This window comes from Trachemys scripta, chromosome 5 (genome assembly GCF_013100865.1).
Source record: "Trachemys scripta elegans isolate TJP31775 chromosome 5, CAS_Tse_1.0, whole genome shotgun sequence".
NCBI lineage: Eukaryota > Metazoa > Chordata > Testudines > Emydidae > Trachemys > Trachemys scripta.
In genome coordinates, this window is record NC_048302.1 from 110,721,465 (window position 1) to 110,742,974 (window position 21,510).

The following is a 21,510-nucleotide window of genomic DNA, read 5'->3' on the forward strand; positions in this document are numbered from 1 at the left end:
AGGATTATGCTGTGGATGTGAAAGGTAGAGGGAGATGGAAGGGCATCATACAAACAGCAGTTTTGAGAGATATTTTGCACACAGAAATCACAGGCAGGAACAATGCCCTCTGAGGGAGTTTAGAGGAGCATAATGAGAAGTGACTTCTACATCTCCCATGCTGAAGGCCCCAGACTCTGCCAGACAGTACTGAAGGGGTAGGGTGGAAAGACATTGTCCAGTCCTGCCTCATGCAGCACAGCTGGCAGTGATATGATGCCACCGGTGCCTGAACTCAAGAAGCACAAGTTGTGGGACTCTCCTGTCCCTGCACACAGAGTCAAAATCTGTCCCTAATAGGCAGAACTAATCTTTAAAATGTATACCCAGTGACCCAATTAACAGCAGTATTTACACACATGTAATATGTAGGAGTATTGTTGTGGCTGTCAATCAATGAGAGAAATGTCTAACAAGAAGTGAGAGCTCCTATGGGCCCGAGTCCCTGGGCCCACATTGTTCTGATTTCACAATTCATGTTTTCTTTTATCAGAGATTTTTGTGGCTATTTTTAATATTTGTTGGCAGAGTTGCTATGGGTATTTATGAAGATGATCATATTTTAATTGTTTATTACGTTCCTAAGCACCCTGACAACGGGGAGGGCATTTTTCAAATTAAGATCCCAATCCTGCCAGCTGCTCCACCCAGTGAAAATCCTGCAGCCATACCGAGCCCCACTGAGGTAAGTAAAGGTTACTGTAATTAAGGAAAATGATTCTTACATGTGACTTTTGCTTGAGTTTTTTGACAGAATCACAAAACTTGACTCTAGAAGACATCTGGGATTCATCCTCTTGCATGTGTCTTGACTCATCTTCATCAGACTGCATAAAAAAAATCTTTAAAGTTATCATACAAGTTATTTACAGACACATCAAAATGAAGGTGGTGAGTAGTTGAGTATACAGATTTACTGTTGCATGTTCACAGTGTAATTTTATTCTGATCAAATATTTATTAGAAAGTGGGTGCATTTGCTAGTTACAGTTAACTCTTTTCTCTTCTAAAGCAAAACAAAACTAATCAAACCATTTAATGAAATTTGTCTGATCCTGATTATGAAAGGAGGGACAGAAACAACATTTTTTGAAACCGGACGTGGATACTACATTCACCTACCAGCACAACCTACTGTTATTCCTATATATGATGTACACTGGAATTATTGCATCCACCGATTATCCTCATTTCACTAAGTTTCCATGATGTCTATTATATCAATATCCTCATTTAATGCCAGGCTCTCTAGTTCATCCATTTTAGTGTCTAAATTTCTAACATTTGTATATAAGCCCTTGAACATTTTGTCAATATAGTAACTTAATGTTGTAGTTATGTTCCTGAAAAGTGCGACTTTAAGCGAAACGATGTTAAGCGAATCCAATTTCCCCATAAGAATTAATGTAAATAGGGGGGGTTAGGTTCCAGGGAAATTGTTTTTACCAGACAAAAGACTATATTATATATATATACATATATATAAGACTATATATATATATATATACACACACACACACACACACACACACACACACACACAGAGTACAAGTTTTAAAACAAACAATTTAATACTGGTACACAGCGATGATGATTGTGAAATTTGGTTGAGGTGGTGAAGTCAGAGGATAGGATATTTCGCAGGGAATGCCTTACTGCTAAATGATGAACTAGCAATCAGCAGAGCCCTCAAGGGTTAACCCATTGTTGTTAATGTAGCCTCACACTCTACAAGGCAGCACGAATGGAGGGAGGGGAGACAGCAAAGCAGACCGAGACAGAGACACATACCCTGTGTGTGTGTGTGAGAGAGAGATGCACAAGGCCTCTTTAAGTATGCTGACCCCACTCTAAGTACACTTTTAACTTTTCTAACTTTTTAAGTAGATCAGCAAGTTGAGACAGAAGCTGCTGCCAGGAAGCATCCTCCGTCCTGAGCCCTGTCGTGTCCGTCCCCCCTCTCCCTGCTCTATGGAGATGGGGTAAGCGGGGGGCAGGAGCAGGGGGGAGGGGAACACCCTGACATTAGCCCCCCCCCCCTTCTCCCTTGCACAGCAAGCAGGAGGCTCCGGGGAGCAGCTCCAAGGCAGAGGGCAGGAGCAGCACATGGCAGTGGGGGGAGGGACAGCTGAACTGCTGGCAATTGCTAGCCTGCTGGGCGGCTGCCGCACAGGGAACTTAGGGGAACGGGAAGCTTATGGGGGGGAGCCAGTCCACCCTGGTTCCAAGCCCCCACCAGCTAGCTCCAACGGGCTGCTCTTCCTGCAAGCAGTGGACAAAGCAGGCAGCTGCCAAATGATGTTATAAGGGAGCATTGCGCAACTTTAAACTAGCATGTTTTCTAATTGATCAGCAACGTAACAACGAAACACCGTTAACCGGGACGACTTCAAGTGAAGAGTTACTGTATTCAGTTGTTTGCCTTTATGTGTTACATTTAAATGGAACTCTCATGTTCGACTGTCCCCATTTGCTCCTACTTGTACTTTACCAACTTCCTATTCTCTTTACTAACATATAAATTTCCCCCTTTAATAAATTCATCCCTAAGAGATGTCTCCATCTGAACCTTGTACTCCTTTGCATCCATAAACTTTTCCCCAGCCTTTAGTTTAAAAAATCCTTTACAATCTTTTTCATTTTACAAGCCAGCTGTCTGTTTCCCTTTTGGTTTAGGTGGAGCCTATCCTTTCCGTATAAGCTCTTCCTTTCCCAAAAGGTTCCCTAATTCCTAATAGCTCAAAACCCTCCTCCCTACACCATTGTCTTATCCACACATTGAGACCCTGCGATTCTGCCTGGTTTCCTGGCCCAGCAGGTGGAACTAGAAGCATATCAGACAATGCTACCATGGAGAGGTCCTGGACTTTAATCTCTTACCTAGCAGCCTAAATTTGGCCTGCAGGATCACTCTCCTACCTTTGCCTACATCGTTGGTACCTACATATGCCACACCCACTGGCTCCTCCCCAGCACTGCATATCCGTCTGTCTTGTGAGATCCACAGCCATTGCAGCAGGCAATTTATTATGAAGTTCTCCCAATCATTACAATCCCAACTATCTATGTTTCTTATAATCTAATCCCCCATTATTATTACCTTCTTCTTCCTAGTAACTTGGATTTCCTCCCCAGAAGGGGTATCCTCACTTTGAGAGGATACAATGACACCATCTGCAAGGAGGGTCCCAACTATGGGTTTGTTTCCCACCACTCCAGCTTGATTTTCCTCTTCCCCAAGACTTTCATCTTCCCTTATAGCATGGAGGCATGTCAGACTCAAGGGTGAGACCTATCTATGGTGTCCGTGAAACTCTTCTCTGTGTACCTCTGTCTCCCTTAGTTTCTCCAGTTCTCCCACTCTGGTCTCAAGAGCCAATACTGTGTCTCTAAGGGCCGTGAGTTGCTTGCACCATATGCACACCTGCCCAAAAGACAGGTAATCGTATATGCTGCACTCAGTGCAATAAACTAGATCGCCCTCACTCTGATGCTGGACTACTGCCTGCATTACTTTTAGTCTTCAGGTTTTTTTTTTGGTTGGTTGGTATTTTTGTGGGGGAGGTGCGGGTGTTAGTGGTCTAAGTTCAGAGTATATTGGTTAAGTGTATCTGCCTCTCACACGCCTCAAAACTCCTGTTTGCTAGCTCCTCCAGTAGTTTAGGACCTGATTTTTAAAATCTCAGTTCTCCCTGAGTTAACCCCACCCACTTGTCAAGTGATTCTAAAGCAGTTAGGGACCAAAGGACAGCAGGCTAGAGCCTCATTATCTAGCCTACCCTAGCATGTCAGTAGGCTCAGCACGCAGCCCCCACAATACACCACATTGTAATATTTAATCAAGCAAGAACATGGCAAGCAAGCAACCGAACAGACAAACTCACCTCGAGGATCATGTAGTCTCTCCTCCCTCACCTGGAGAACTGCCTCCCAAAACTCCCAATTGCTGCTCTTGCTTGCTAGCTAGCTCCCCTGGTGGCTTTGGAATGGACTTTTTAAACCCTGTTCTCCCTTAGTGAGCCCTGCCCCCTTATCAACCTAAAGGGGTTAGGAATCAAAGGATGCAAAATACTAACAAAGAAATACGTCTAAAAAGTGAGAGTTCTTTATCTGTTATAGCTTTGTACCTTTATATAAAGCTATAGCTTTATCTGTGTAACCTCTAACAGAAATAAAATATAAAAGCACACTATTTACAGATAAAATACTCTTTTTGGTTCAAGTATAGCAATTATGTATCTTAAAACATGGTAAATAACAGGAGCACAGAGCTTGGAAAGGCTAATCTCTAGGTAACAGAAGCCTCACTTGAAGTCTATGCTATAATACTGTATGTATAGCATGTACATGAAATGCATTAATTGGAAAGGCTCCTGTTAACTAGCTAATTCTTGAAAAATCCCAGATATCTGTCTTTCTGTCTAGCAGACAATATAAAAAAGAGCAATAAAAATGATCTTACACAATGGCTTTCAAACAAGTTTTATTGTTTTATTACCTTCACTTTCTTGTTAAAATGACAGCATATGGAGCATGCACACATACACATTGTATTTCTCACCTCTTTATCCCATCTGGTTTCTGACTCTCTCTGCCTGAGGCTTTTTAAGTGCCTTGGTCTTGGACTTGGACCTTCTTGCAGTAAAGCACTTTCTGCTTTAGACTAAGAAAAAACAAAAAGAAATTTTGCAATTAATTTTGCAATTAATTGCACTGTTAAACAATAATAGAACAACATTTATTTAAATATTTTTGGATGTTTTCTACATTTTCATATATATTGATTTCAATTACAACACAGAATACAAAGTGTACAGTGCTCACTTTATATTTATTTTTTATTACAAATATTAGCACCGTAAAAACCCCCAAAAGAAATAGTATTTTTCAATTCACCTAATACAAGTACTGAAGTGCAATCTCTTTATCATGAAAGTTGAACTTATAAATGTAGAATTATGTACAAAAAAAAACTGCATTCAAAAATAAAACAACGTAAAATTTTAGAGCCAGCAAGTCCACTCAGTCCTACTTCTTGTACAGCCAATCGCTCAGACAAGCAAGTTTGTTTACATTTTCAGGAGATAATGCTGCCCACTTCTTGCTTACAATGTCACCTGAAAGTGAGAACAGATGTTCTCATGGCACTGTTGTAGCTGGCATCGCAAGATATTTACATGCCGAAAGAGCTAAAGATTCATATGTTCCTTCATGCTTCAACCACCATTCCAGAGGACATGAGTCCATGCTGATGACGGGTTCTGCTGGATAACAATCCAGAGCAGGGCGGACTGATGCATGTTCATTTTCATCACCTGAGTCAGATGTCACCAGCAGAAGGTTGATTTTCTTTTTTGGTGGTTTGGGTTCTGTAGTTTCCGCATCGGAGTGTTGCTCTTTTAAGATTTCTGAAAGTGAGCTCCATACCTCGTCCCTCTCAGATATTGGAAGGCACTTCAGATTCTTAAACCTTGGGTCGAGTGCTGTAGCTATCTTTAGAAATCTCACATTGGTACCTTCTTTGCGTTTTGTCAGATCTGCAGTGCAAGTGTTCTTAAGATGAACAACATGTGCTGGGTCATCATCCGAGACTGCTATAACATGAAATATATGGCAGAATGCGGATAAAACAGCAGGGAATATACAATTCTGCCCCAAGGCGTTCAGTCACAAATTTAATTAACACATTATTTTTTTCACAAGCATCATCAGCATGGAAGCATGTCCTCTGGAATGGTGCCGAAGCATAAAGGGGCATACGAATGTTTAGTATATCTGGCATGTAAATATCTTGCAATGCCATCTATAAAAGTGCCATGTAAATGCCTGTTTTCACTTTCTGGTGACATTGTAAATAAGAAGAGGGCATTATCTCCTGTAAATGTAAACAAATTTGTTTGTCTTAGCGATTGGCTGAACAAAAAGTAGGACTGAGTGGACTTAAAGGCTCTGAAGTTTTACATTGTTTTGTTTTTGAGTGAAGTTATGTAATAAAATCTACATTTGTAAATTGCAGTTTCATGACAAAGAGATTACATTACAGTACTTGTATGAAAATACTATTTCTTTTGTTTATCATTTTTACAGTGTAAATATTTGAAATAAAAATAATATACACTTTGATTTCAATTACAACACAGAATACAATATATATGAAAATGTAGAAAAACATGCAAAATATTTAATACATTTCAGTTGGTATTCTATTGTTTAACAGTGTGATTAAAACCACAATTTTTTCATTGCAATTAATTTTTTTAATCGCGATTTATTTTTGTGAGTTAACTGCGATTAATCAACAGCCCTACTTACTCCATGTAATATTAATGAAAGATTCTTTTTACTGTATAATCATCTTAAATTATTATAAAAAGCCAGATTCTGCTTCCCTTTATTACACTGTACAGTAATTTTACTCCACAAGTAGCCTCAATGATTTCAACAAGACCCCAGCATGGAAAGTAGTACTTACTCAACATAAAAGTGGCAGGATCTGACTCTCAGTTAAAACGGCAAGGTTTTACCAAACATTACATTTTTTATATTACAAACAAGAATCAAATTAACTTGTTTAGAAAATAACATCAAAACCAGCTAGTGGGAACTAATCTGTACAGATATAAAATATTACATTAACAAGTTACAAAGGCAAATTTAATTCATTAAATTATATGCAGCACAAAACAAGGAAGATTGATTACATTTTCATAAATCCTATCAAATACAATACAATCCTTTATAAATGCATTCTCACCCTTGCAGCTTTTAATTTTTCTCTCATCCGTTCCCTAATGGAAAATTCTGCAAAGCTTGTTCTTGAGGTAGAAGGGACAGGAGGCAAGCCTAAAACAGGAAAACCACAAGAAATTTAGAATTTTGGTGACAGAATCTTAAATCATATAAAAGACTTGCTATTCAAAATATTTACAGGATGTGGAAATTTTCAGTTTCCAACAGAAGGACCTCTGACTGAGAAAATATTAAAATACAAACATACTTGATTTTGAGAATGAAAAATAAGTCTTAGTTTCAAACCTTATAGGCTAGCAGTTGAACTCCTTTAGCCCAGCTAGATTTGCCTTCCAAAACTAAATTAAAATACAATTGATGAGATCTGACCCATCCAGAGTACAATATATCAATATATATTTCTTTCCATTAAATAACAGTTAATTATCTGATGTGCGCTATATTCTGGTGTTCTGAGCTTGCCATTTCTAATATTATATTGTATTATATATAATCAATCATGATTAAAGGAATACCCCCCATGACAATTCCAAAATAAACATTAAAATAAGATACCCATTGTCTATGTACTAGTCTTTGTTCAAAGGTATAATATATGGCCCCAAAATGAAGTAAAACCTTATTTTTTTTATGTAACACTATCAAAAAAATCTAGTTCCTCACTGTCACAGGGTAGCTGGCCTTTTGAAGGGGTCAGGGGCTCAGCCCACCTCTGACAGACTTCATAAAGGGGAATTAGGCAATTCAGGTTCACCCAGGACTAATTATCTCACTGGGGCAGTTAATTAGGCAGTGAAGCACCTGGGCATGATAAAAGGCAGCTACTCACAGTAGAGGCTAGAGAACAGAAGCTTCCGGTGAGAGGAACCGTCCCCAGAATGAGAGAGATCCCAAAGTGATGGGGCTCACCAACAAAGGAAACTAAGGAAGAATGCTCCTAAGTGGGAGAGGCTCCAAAAGGGAAGAGCTAGGAGTGCCAAGTCACAGTAGAACCTGTCCCTGGTGGAAGAATTTCACCAGACAGCAAGAGAAGCCCCAGATAAGTGGAATTATATTCTGTCCTAAGGAAGGATCATTGCAGTTTGACCTCTGTGGAGGACATTGACCCAAGTGGAGAAACACTTCCCTAGCTCATGAAAAGAGGTACGGGCTCTAGAAGAGGGTTCCATGTCAAGAGGGCCTTGCGGGTAGCAGACCTAAATGTAAGTGGGGCTGATGGACTAAAATTAACTCAGCCCCCTCCCACTCCAGCTAAAGATGCTGGAGTGAACGCCTATTTGTATAATGTTCCACTTTTGGGTAAAATAAACTAGATCTTTGAAGGTGTACTGTTCCATATACATAAGCCTCACTGGACTTACTGAACCCCACTGGGGAAAACTGAGGCAGAGTCATAATTGCAATGCTACAACAGGCCACCAGGGGCGCTCCAGGGGTGAGGACCACCAGTATACTCATCTTGAGCCTTTTAAAACAAATTCAATAGCTAGCAACCATTGTATATGCTAATCACAGTTTTCAGTATTTTCAGACAACACCTTGTTGGCTTCTTCACAGCTTCAAGCCCTTCATGTTGTGTCATTTTCCTTATTTGCACTGGAGCAGAATATGTTCAACATTAAGGTCCAGATCCTGCAGACACCTGCACGCATGTTAGTACCACGGATGTCAGTTCGTAGATTATAAGGCCACAAAAGACCACTGTGATCATCTAGTCCAATGGTTCTCAACCCATAGACCACAGGCTGCTTGCGGCCCAATCATCACACAGCTGTCGTCCATGTGACATCCCCAGGGCCATACAGGTAGTATATATAATGCGTTATTTGGACGCAGCCCACATAACACGTGGAGAGCTGCGTATGCGGCCCACAATGATAAATAGCTTTAGAACCACTGATCTACTCTGACCTGTATGACATAGGCCAGGGGTGGGGCACCTTTTTTCTATCAGGGGCCACTGACCCACAGAAAAAATCAGTTGCGGGCCACACAGCCCCACAGCAGGGGCGTGGAGGCTTGGGGATTCCCCTAGGCTTTGGGGTGGGGCCAGAAATGAGGGGTTCAGGATGTGGGAGGGGGCTCCATAGTGGGGCAGGGGATTGGGGTTTGGGAGGTGGTGAGAGTTCCGGCTGGGGGTGCAGGCTCGGGGGTGGGGCTGGGGATGAGGGGGTTGGGATGCAGGAGGAGGCTCCAGATTGGAGCCAAGGGGTTTAGAGTGCAGGAGCGGGCTCAGAGCTGGGGCAGGGGGTTGGGGTGCAGGAGAAGGTGCGGGCTCTGGGAGTTTGGGTGTGGGAGGAGGCTCAGGGTTAGGGCTGGGATGCGGGTGGGGCTGCGGGGTCTGGGAGGGAGTTAGGGTGCGGGAGGGGATTCCGACCTGGGACAGGGAGTTCAAGGTGCAGGCTCTGGCTGGGCGACGCTTACCTCAGGCAGTTCCAGGTCAGCCGCACAGGGGGGCTAAGGCAGACTCCCTGCCTGCCCTGGCTCCGTGCTGCTCCCAGAAGCGGTCGCCATGTCCGACCCCAAGGCAGAGGGGCCAGGGGGCTCTGTGCAGCGAATGCTGCCCACAGGCACCGCCCCCGCAGCTCCCATTGGCCACGGTTCACAGCCAATGGGAGCTGCAGAGCCAGCACTGGGGGTGTGGGCAGCGCGTGGAGCTTCCCTGATTGCCCCTGCTCCTAGGGGCCACAGGGACATGCCGGTCGTTTCCAGGAGCTGACTGGACTTTTAACAGCCTGGCAACCTGAGCTTACTTCCTGCAGTGGGCCGGATCCTGACCACGGGCTGTAAGTTACCCACCGTTGACATAGGCCATAGCACTTTCATGCATAAACACATGAAAAACTGTTTCAGGATAGGGGCCTAAAAATTCAGAATATATTTCAAGTTCAGGTCTGGTCAGAACAATGACTAGGAGAAAATGCCATCTTTTTACTTGACAGATATGATTCCTTTGTGTACTTAGTCATGTTTGCTTTAGGGGCAAATTAGTTTCTATTACAGTATTTTTAACTCTTAGCACTATAGAGCCTGTATTATTATGAGAGGAAGATAGATTCTACTCTGGCTCATGCATCACCAAAAGAATAGTTAACTAAACTCTAATTTTCAAGGACATATTCTGCACTCAATTAGACTTGTGCAGTCCCATTGAAATCAATGGAGTTTCAGAGGTGAAAATGAGGGCACAGCTTGATCTAGAGCATCTTTAGTACTGGTGATGCATAAGTCATTGAACCAGAAAGAACACAGTTTGACTTTTAGATTGCAAGATGAGTTTACATGGCTAGAAGTTAGAAAAACACAGTTTACTTTTAAAGTGAGCAAATTTTCTCTGAAAGCAACAGAAACAATAAATAAGTAACCACACGTATGTGTAATTGGCATAAATGGCATAAAGCAGTGCTTCCTTAGCAAAAGTCTCAAAGAGAGATACCAGAAAGGAAAGCAAAGTCAACGGGGCACATGGGAATATGAATTTCAAATTATCCAATGATGGTAAAATCATCTTTAAAATTATTACGTTTACTTTTCCATTAGAGAAATTCTCTGATTTGCAAGAGTTTGATCATTAATCAAAAGGGTGCCTAAAGTAAAGTTCTAAAAACAATTATCTTTCATATAGATGTAAAGTCTATGAATACTACAGGTCCCAGAAAGAAATGCTGAATTCTGATTGGAGTGAAAGGCTGTTCAGTAAGAGATAATTTCTGGGACATATTCAATGGGGCCAGGATTTCACCCTTAGTCCTCCAGGAAGCACCTCTATTTTAAAGTTCTGGGGAGCTCCACAGGGTGCTACTCCATATTAAAGATAAGGGTGTCTAATCTTTTTGGTTTTACACAAACCATCATATGGAAAATGTAGTTCCTCTACTTAGTGGGGAAGGAGAGCTAATAACTGATGACATCAAGAAAGCTGAAAGTACTTAATGACTGTTTTGCTTCAGTCTTCACTAAAAAGGTTAATGATGACCAGATACTCAACACAATTAACATTAACAACCAGGAGGAAGATATGCAATCCAAAATAGGGAAAGAACATCTTAAAGAATATTTAGGTAAGTTAGATGTTTTCAAATCAGCAGGGACCGATGAAATTCATGCTAGGGTACTTAAGGAACTAACTGAAGCAATCTCAGAGCGTTAGCAATTATCTTTGAGAATTCCTGGAGGACAGGAAAGGGCCCAGAAGGCTGAATAAGAGCAAGCATAGTACCTATATTTAAAAAGGGGAACAAGGAGAACCCTGTTAATTATTGACCAGCCGGCCTAATTTCAATATCTAGAAAGACACTGGAGCAAATTATTAAGCAATCAATTTGAAAGCACCTGGAGGATAATAGGGTTATAAGGAATAATGAGCTTGGATTTGTCAAGTCAAGAAGAAATCATGCCACACCAACTTAATTTACTTCTTTTATAGGATTACTGACCTAGTTGATGGGGGGAAGCAGTAGATATGATATACCTTGATTTTAATAAGGTTTTTGACACAGTTCCACATGACATTCTCATAAGCAAACTAAGGAAATATGGTCTAGATGAAATTACTGTAAGGTAGATGTGACAGAATACATCCCTGTATCCTTACTCTAAACACTATTGTAATAATTTTAGTGCAAAATATTCCTTGTAAAGTATCATTTGAAAACTCATAATTTGCTGGTCAGTACTGTCCTCATAAAATATGTGGCAATATTGAAAAGATTTCTCTGTATGATGTTATTAACACATATCCCAAACCCCACAGACCTGCCCAAACTGAGGTTGGCAAACAAGTCTGTCCTAAACAAAGGGACGTGCACTTTGCTTAAGCAGTAAACAGTCATCAAGCAGGAAGGGAAACAAAGAAAGCCCAAACAGGTGAGAAAAAGCCAGTGGGGAACATTGTTCCACACAGACTCTTTGTCTCCTAGTGCCCAGTTGGAAATGTTTTGTAAGAGAGGGTCTGAAACAATAAAAAGGAGGGACAAACACCTCAAGGCTCCCCTCTCTCTCTGCCTATCGCATTCACTGCATCTGAAAGGAAGGAAGCATATGTTGGACACTGGGGGGTCCTGACCTACAGGGTTTGGTCAGTAAGACTATAGTGAGAAAATTTGCTTGAATCTAACACCATTTAAATTAGGGATTAGTAAACATCGTATCTATTTTTCTTGTAACCATTTCTGACTTTTATGCCTTGTTACTTATACTCACTTAAAAACTCTCATTTTTACTGTTTTATCTAATCCAGTGTGTTCAAGTTGAAGTGTCTGGGTAACTATTTGGGGTTACAAGTTATGTCATATTATTCCCTTAATGGAATAACTGACCCAAGAGATTTGTACTGTCCAGGAGAGGGCTGGGCAGTACAGGACTTATGTTTCTAGGGGAAAATCTGAGACTAGGGGTGTGTTGGGGTCACCCACCCACATAGCCAAGGCTGGTGAGAGCCAGAGTGTAACCCAAGTGTGGCTGGCAGGCTGCAGTTACATACAGACATTCAGAGTGTGACTTGTATGCTGAAAGGCTGTCTGTGAGTGGTCCAGGTGGGAGTTACTTCAGCAAGGTGCTGTAAGGCACCCAAGGTTGCACGGCAGGGTTGACACAGCAGTTCATTGTTTGGATTGTACCTGGTATGTCACAGTGGGTGCACAACTAGTTGAAAGACCACACTCAAAGAGTAATCAATGGTTTGCTGTCAATTTGGGAGGGCGTATCTAGTGGAGTTCTGCAGGGCTCGTCCTGGGTCCAGTATTATTCAATATGCTCATTAATGACTTGGATAATGGAGTAAAGAATATGCTTATAAAATCTGGAGATGACACCAACTGGGAGGGGTTGCAAGCATTTCAGAGGACAGGTTTAAAATTCAAAATGACCTTGACAAACTGGAGACTTGGTCTGAATTCAACAAGATGAAATTCAATAAAGACAAGTGCAAAGCACTTCACTTAGGAAGTAAAAATCAAATGCACTACTACAAAATGGGAAATAACTGTCTAGGTCAGGGGTGGCCAACTGGTGGCTCTGGAGCCGCATGCGGCTCTTCAAAAGAAAATGTGCGGCTCCTGCCAGGAACGAACTCTGGGGAAAAAATGGTGGGTGCTTAGCACCCACCAGCAGCCCTATTAGTCCCCCGCCCCTCCCCCAGCACCTCCCGCATGCCAGCGTGGCCCCCCACATCAGCGTTTGCCCCCCCTCCCTCCTGCCCGCCCGCCACGATCAGCTGTTTTGTGGCATTGTGGCTCTGGGAGAGAGAGGGATGAGTGAGGACGTGGCGCCCAGGCCCCCTCCCTCCCTCCCTCTCCCAGTGCCTCCCACCCACTGTTCTCAGCTATTTTGCGGTGTTGAGGTGGCTCTGGGAGGAAGGGGGGGCTGGGTGTCGCATCCTTGCTCCTCCCCCTCCTCCCCAGAGCCGCCACAATGCCGCAAAACAGCTGAGAGCAGTGGGCGGGAGGCGCTGGGGGAGGGAGGAGCGAGGACCCGGTGCACAGCCTCCCCCTTCCATCCCCTTGCCTGCTGCCCATTTCGCACCACGAGGCTCTGGGAGGGAGGGAGAGGAGCAAAGACACGACTCACTGGGGGTGAGGACGGAATGGGGCGGGAAGAGGTGGGGCGGAGGTAGGGCAGGGGCAGGAAGGGTCAGGGTGGGGACTTGGAGAAAGGGGTGGAGTGGGAGACGGAGCCACGGGCAGAGCCAGGAGTCCAGCAACCCCTGGCTGGAACCTGTCTCCTTGAATAAAGTACATAGTGACTACTAGCTGGTGTGGAAATTTTTAACCAAAATTTTTCTTACACCATCTAACAATGGAAGGCAAGTGCAAATGGAAAAGAAAATACACAGACAAAAATGTACAGGATAAACCTCAATTATCAGTATTTGTCCGGACTGTGTCTGACGACTGTGTTGTAAGGGAAGAACTCCTGGATATCGTACCACTAAAGGACAGAACTCATGGACAAGATCTAAAGGAAGCATTGATGTTGTTAGTTGCGAAACACCACTTCCCTTTACAGAAGCTCATTGCCATTGCAACAGATGGGGCTCCATCCATTTGGGGATCTGTGAATGGATTAGTAGGGCTTTGTAAGTCTGATGAGAGCTTTCCTGAATTTTGGACATTTCACTGGGATCTAAAAATCTCAAATTTGATCACGTCATGAAACCAGTCTTGCACATTGTGAATTTCATTCGCTCAAATGCACTCAATCACAGACAATTTCAAAATCTAATCAAAGAACTGGATGAAGACGACTTCCCTGCCGATTTGCCATTTCACTGTGCAGTTCGATGGCTCTCGAGAGGTAAAGTTATTTCACATTTTTTCGAGCTCCTGGAACCAGTAAAATTGTTTATGGAGGAGAAGCAAAGAATACACCCTGAGCTTACAGATCCTGGGTGGGTTCTAGACTTGGCATTTCTTGCAGACATGCTGCTGCATTTGGATAAACTAAACGTGGACTTACAAGAACAATTCCAGTTGCTGTCTGAACTAGTGCGAAGTATATTTGCGTTCATGAACAAACTGCAGTTGTTTCACAGACAAATGCTTAAGCGAGAGCTGACACACTTTCCCTCGAGGTCACAACTTCCAGACAGATCAAAAGAAGATGCAGCAGAACCCCTAAAACAGAGCACAACTAGATATGCGAGCATGATTAAAGATCTTAAGGACAGTTTTGAGGAAAGATTCCAAGATTTGCAGCAGAAAAGACCTCAAATCAGATTTCTGATTGACTCTCTTAGTGCTGAAGCCGATTGTCTGAAGCCCCCTTTAGTTACTGACGAAGCAACATCCCAGATGGAAATAATAGAATTTTTGGAAGATAACAGATTGAAATCTGTTCAGAAGACAGAGGGGACCCTTACTTTCTGGTAATCTGTACCAAAGGATAAATACCCCAACATCAGAGGCGCAGCCCTAAAGTTAATCTCGATGTTTGCCTCGACCTATCTTTGTGAGTCTGTTTTCTCGACACTCAAACATGTGAAATCCAAGCAGCGATCCGTTTTGACAGACAGCCACTTAAGAGAACTGCTGCGTGTGAGCACAACTGAACACAAACTAAACTTCAAGAGAATTGTTGAAAGCAAAGATTGACAGAAGTCCCACTAAGTAAAATGTTAAGTTGTTGTTATTGTTAACTATACATTATAAATGCATAATAAATATGCATTATCAAATTATATAATGATTGTGTGTGCATATATATATACACACACACATATACATATATAATCATTACATAATATTGTGACTCTTTGGCAATGGTAATTGGTAAATTCTGGCTCCTTCTCAGGCTCAGGTTAGCCACCCCTTGTCTAGTACGCTGAAAAAAGGATCTGGGGGTTATAGTGGACCACAAACTGAATATGAGCCATCAGTGTGTTGAGGCTGCAAAATAGGCCAATATGATTCTTGGGTGTATTAACAGAAGGGTTGTATGTAAGACATGAGGGGTAATTGTCCTGTTCTACTCAGCAGTGGTGAGGCCCCAGCTGGAGTACTGTGTCCAATTCTAAGAACCACAATTTAGGAAAGATGTGGACAAACTGGGAGGAGTCCAGAGGACAGTAACAAAAATGATAAAAGGTTTTGAAAACCTGACTTATGTGAAAAGCTTAAAAAAACTGAGCATGTTTAGTCTTGAGAAAAGAAGCCTGAGGGGGTACCTGATCACAGTCTTCCAATATGCAACGGGCTGTTATAAAGAGGATGGTGCTCAATTGTTCTCCATGTCCACTGAAGGTAGGACAAGAAATAATGGGCTTAATCTGCAGCACAGGAGATTTAGGTTAGATATTAGGAAAAACTTTCTAACTATAAGGGCAGTTAAGCTCTGGAATACTCTTCCACAGGAGATTATGGTGTCCCGCTCATTCAAAGCTTTAAAAAACAAGTTAGACAAACACCTGTCAGGGATGGTCTAGGTTTACTTAGTCCTGCCACAGAGCAGGGGGCTGGACTTGATGGCTTCTAGAGGTCCTTTTCAGCCCTACATTTCTATGATTCTATGCCTGGCTGCAAATGTGCAATGGGCTAGGTACAGTAAGTTTACTGTGTTATATCCAGGAAAAAGTGTGTCCACGGTTGGTAGCTAAAAGAGTTAGGATCGCTACTCAGAAGATACAGCACTGTATCAATAATGGAAAGAACTTTGATGCAAGGACAGAACATCAGATTCAAATAAGAAGATCAAAGGATGATTTCTAGAACAGTGTTTCTAGGTTGGTTGTGATCCCCGGGGGGGGGGGGGGGGGGGAGAAACATGAAAGACACTCAGGGTTGTTGTCAAGGCACTGAAATTATGCTCTAAAGCAAAGAAAATTTCACTCCTTCCACATCCTTACCCTTTAAGGTCATGTATTCTCTGTCAACCTCTCAAAATACACACACACAAATTATTGTTACTACTGATACTCGTCTTACTTTTTTTTTATAGCAAATGGAAGAGGGGGTTGCAAAAACTTTTGACTTCAAATAAGGGGTTGCGAACCTAAAATGAGGGAGAAATACGGATTTAGATTATTAAGCTGCTGGGGAAAAGGAGACTTACTGTTTGTTTTCTGCTTTTCAATCCTTGCTTCCAAAGGGCCTGGGCCTCCCTTCTGAGTAGCTACATTCACAATGAATGGACACACCTCTTTGTGGACCAATTTTATTAGAGGTTCCTTTTTCACATTTGGTGGTATTCCTCTTCCTCCTCTTAGACTGTAAATTCTTCATGCAAACACTATGTCTTGGTATGAGTTTGTACAGTGCCTACTATGTGGTCCCAATCTTGGTTAGGGCCTGTGGCTGCTACTGCATTAAAAGTATTAAATAATATATGTGAAGTAGTTCCACAATGTTACTGAAGGCAGAGTTTGGCTGTCTGAATTAAAAGACGAAGCAGATTCTGTCCAAGGCCTACTATTGTATATTTATATAGATGGGGGAAATGTTTATGCTTTTCATGATAATGGCCTATTATGCACAACAGAAATGTTTCTTCAGCTGGACTGGATGGTCAAGATTATGTTTTCACCCTATACTATATTTGAGACAGTCCACTTATCTCATTTCACAGGTGCTCAGTTTAATGTAGCGTTCATACCATGTCAAAGAAGAACATAGCATAAAGGTCTGTGGAATTTTATAATAGACAATATTATGTTTATACACCCAATAGTCCAGATTTTTTTAAATATTTTCCTTTTTGTGGTATATTGTTTCCCACCTACTTATGGGTTAGGACTTTAACTACATAATGTTCTCCACATCTTCACAAATCCCCCTCATTTTCATTGCAATTCTTGAGTTTCTCTGATGTTCTTCAGAGACTGTTGGAAGACCTGGCACTGACTGATGTCTGATGTTTTTTTGCTGTTTGAAGAAGCAAGGGTTTTTTTTGTCCTTCCTCCATGTGAATTATTTTCTTTTCCTGCTCTTTAAGAAGTAGCTGAATTATCCCTTATGTCCCATATCTCACAATTCATCTTTTCTACTGGAAAAGTAAACATTTTGTAAAATGATTGGCTGACAAAAGGTGTGGCCTCTTTTGCTGATTTTTTTTTGGAGCGTGTGGCTTTTTTCTTTGAACAGCTGTGAACACTGACATTTCAAGTAAATATTTTTTTCTAGCTATCTCCAACCATACCATTAGTAATATATTCAGGTTTTTTTAGCCAAACATTGCTCTGCTCTGTCCTTTGGAAAAAAAAAATCTTTCTTTGCCAAGGCCTGAATAAAGGGTGATTTCATATTTATATAAGGAATTAAATTAATAAAAAGATTGTAAAAATGAAAAGGCCAAAGGACTGGGAGGGGTTTTATCACACAACTTACATAATGTAACAGTGAGATTGATAATTAATCAAGACCCTTATACAAGATTATTGGTGACAGACGATAACTAGATTATGCAATTAAAGCCATATATAGCTTATATATTAACACCATACTCAAGATGTAAATTACCTTCCAGGATTAAGGTAGGCCCTCTCTTGTCATTTAAACAGAAAAAGGGTGTTGTGATTAAGCCATGCTGCTGCTGATTTTGCTCTCCTTAAAGGACAGTCCAAGGCTTTGTTTGAAGCTTTGTGCTCTTTAAACTAAGGAGTCTACTTATTTGGAATGGAGGAGGGGGCATATTTACCTTTAGAAACATCTAACATAGCATGATTATTTGCTTTGAAACCTATTACTTTGCGAAAGTGTGTACTGATTTGTTGGATCAAAGACACTTGCAACCTCACCTCAATTCCTCTTAATTGATTAACACTAATGAGAAAACTGATGCACACAAATATGGTTTGGGACTTCTGCAATACTGGACAATTCCTTCTAAGCTTGGTCCCAGACAAACAAGGTTAGAGTGAACAGTCTTGTAAACTCGGCAGAGAAACCATTTGCAATGCATTCCTTTCATCATCAAAGAGCCCACCTGAGTAGTGAGAGACTTTCAGGAAACTGGCAGATTACTACATCTCTGCTACCATTTGGAATTATAGACTGTGACTCACCTATACATATATTTTACCTGCTTCAACCTCTCAATAACTCTCATTTCCTTTTCTTAGCTAATAAACCTATAGTTAATTTACTATGGGCTACCAGCATTGTCTTTGGTGTAAAATCTAGGGTACCAATTGATCTGGGGTAAGTGACTGGTCTCTTGGGACCGGGAGCAACCTGAATGTGGTGTGATTTATCACAGAGTCCAGTTTCTCTGGGTGAGAAGACAGACTGGAGAGTCTAAGGGGATTGTTTGTGACTCCATGGTAAGACTGGTTGTCATAACTATAAAGGGAAGGGTAATAGCTGTCCTGTGTACAGTACTATAAATCCCTCNCCTACATTTGTACCCTAAAGTTCAAAGTGGGGATCTCAGTCCTGACACTGGTATAGTGATCCAGGAGTTCACATTTGTTACTGACTTGGTGAAATCTAATTATAGATACAGTTTAGGGTATCTTCCCTTTCTTCTGACAGTCTCCCCGAGGTAGGTACTCACAGACGTGAGCCACTCCAGACAGCATGACATCGCCCACTCTTGGTGACTAGTCTCCGACTCTGAGTGGAACCAATTGGCCCGGCTCTACCAGTTCCAGTGGGGACTACGTGAGGAGATTAAGGATGGGCTAACCTGTGGAGGCCTTCATCAGCCTTGTCATCCATACTGACAATAGGCTCAGCAAGCAATGTGAGGAAAAGAAGGGGTCTGTGCTACTACCTGACCAGTGACCCTCAGTACCAATCTCAACCCAGACTCTGAACCCATGCAGCAGGATAGTGCCTGCTGCCATGTGACCCCTGAGGAAAAAGAGCACTGTCCCAGCTTGTGTTTCTACTGTGGAGAATCAGCCATACTTTTGCCAACTGTCCATCCCGAGCTCTAGCACAGTGCAGTTCAAGAAACAACCACACCCAGGCCTGGTAGAGGGCATTGACCTGGGTGAGTCCTGACATAATGCACTCCCCCCCCCCCCCACTGAGACATATCCCAGGAATGGTGAGTCCAAGTCTGCCTCCATGTACCAGGGGAGCCTTACCAAATTCTGCAACAGTGGGCACTCATGGATTCCAGGCAGTGGACAACTTCATAGATGTTGATATGGCCTAAGCCATCGGTATTGCAGTTCAACCAAAGACTGTCCCCAACCCAGTGGAAACTATATATGGCTCACTCCTGTCATCGGGACCAGTGACACAGGAGACGGTGGCGTGAAGTTGCCATTTGGGACCATCGTTCTGGAGCTTAGGTGGGAGACAAGCATCCAGATGCCCAGAGGGAGAAAGCAGTGCACATGCCCAGAAGCAGAAACTTAGACACCTAGGGAACTATCACCCTGAAAAATTTGGGCACAGAATTTAGGCACCTACAGCATTTGGCAGCGGTTTTGGGGGTTGCACTGGAGCCAAAACAGGGACTTGAGTGATTAAGAACTTTCATGGATCCCACCCTCAGTATCTGAGTCACTTAGGAGTCTTTAAAAAATTTATCCCTCAATTTATTGAAAACAGATTACTGTTTTACTGCCTTAAAATTAGTCAATATAAACATATACCTCTGAAGAGACTTTTAAAGAAACTAAGTAGTCACAGTGTGAGAGGCAAAGTATTGTCACAGATAAAAACTTGCTATGAGAGGAAACAGAGTAGAATAAATGTTTTCATCACGGCAAATGATGAATAGCAAGAGCCTAAAAGTTCCAGGTTAGGTTTCACGTTGTTTAAGATATTTATTAATGTCCTGGAAGGGTGTATGTGTGTGCAGTAAAGTTGCAGAATTTGAAGATGATAAAGTTATTTAAGTTAGTCAAGTGCAGAGTGGACTGTGAGGAACTTCAGTGGAACCTAAGTACGCTCGGTGAATGGACAGTACAATAGCAAATTAAGTTCAATGTTGATAAATGCAAAAGCATAATAGAGAGAAAAATTTAAACTATTTACAAACTTTACAGAGTTCTAAGTTAATTGTATCAACACAGAAACGGGACCCGTGCATAATCAGGTGAATCTGCTGGATTAGTGGTTTTTTCACACCATCCTCTTGCTGATCTGTCTGTTGTAGGGAAATAACCTGCACTTAAAAACTGCAGCTGGATAGGAAATGGATTTCAAAAAATTTTTGCTATCCCAAAGGAGGACAAAAAGTCAAAATCTCAAAGTTTTGCAACTCAAAATAACCAATGGCAGTAAAGGGGCGTGTCAACTATAATATTCTGATAATTCTGTATTTTTAACCTTTTGAAATTTAAGCTAATTAGTCTGAAAACAAAAAGTTGTTTCCAACTGGAAATTTTTCTTTAGAAAATGTCAAAATAAAAATGATATATTAAGAGTTTGTAACAAACATTGTCTTGTCAATAAATTAGTCTGTTCTAATCACTCTTAATATATTTCATTTTATTTTAGAAATTTTCCCTTTTGATTCCTAACTCTCATTTCCCTCATTTGTAAAATGGGTGATTTTTCTCATTTGTGCACTCCGTGAAAAAAATCTCATAATAAAATTGATGGTACTACTGTTCCGTAAAATATTTGACAGGAATAAGGTAAAAACAGTTTTGTCTAGCAAAATTTAAGTTACTTGGTTTTTGGATAGCACTTTCTGCTTTCACCCTCCCCAACTCCATGATGAAGTGTTCTGCTGCAAAATATTCACGTAGAGTCCTTTTGTGCATATGTTTGAATACAGTAACTCCTCACTTAAAGTCATCCCGGTTAATGTTGTTTCATTGTTATGTTGCTGATCAATTAGAGAACATGCTCATTTAAAGCTGCGCAATGCTCCTGCCTGCTTTGTCCACTGCTTGCAGGAAAAGCAGTCTGTTGGACCTAGCTGGGGTCTTGGAACCAGGGTGGACTGGCAGCCCCCCTCTCAGTGCCCTGTTCCCCTGAGTTCCCCGTCTGGCAGCCACCCTACAGGCTATCAATTGTCAGCACTTCAGCTGTCTCTCCCCCCACTAACATATACTGCTCCTGCCCTCTGCCTTGGAGCTGCTCCCCAGAGCCTCCTGCTTGCTGTGCGGGGGGGGGGAGGGGGAGAAAGGGAGGCTAATGTCAGGATGTCCTCCTTCCCCCTGCACCCCGCTTACCCCCATTTCCATGGGGGGGGGGAGAACGGGACAGACAAGACAGGGCTCAGGATGGAGGGAGCTTCCTGGCAGTGGCTTCTGTCTCAACTTGCTGATCTACTTAAAAAGGCAGTGTACTTAGAGTGGGGTCAGTGTTCTTAAAGGGGCCT

At 42.0% G+C, this 21,510-nt stretch overlaps 1 protein-coding gene across 4 annotated transcripts in view; it reads right to left on the bottom strand.

The window, feature by feature from the left end:
• The window catches only part of CC2D2A (coiled-coil and C2 domain containing 2A), a 118,255-nt gene that overhangs the window by 87,401 nt on the left and 9,344 nt on the right, over positions 1-21,510 (bottom strand). For all 4 annotated transcript variants that reach the window (XM_034771707.1, XM_034771710.1, XM_034771706.1 and 1 more), the window contains exons 5-7: positions 6,794-6,882; positions 4,601-4,702; positions 765-866 (exon numbers count right to left, since the gene is read on the bottom strand). In XM_034771707.1, the coding sequence (XP_034627598.1) occupies positions 765-866; positions 4,601-4,702; positions 6,794-6,882 (293 nt within the window). The remainder of the gene's footprint in view (positions 1-764; positions 867-4,600; positions 4,703-6,793; positions 6,883-21,510) is intronic.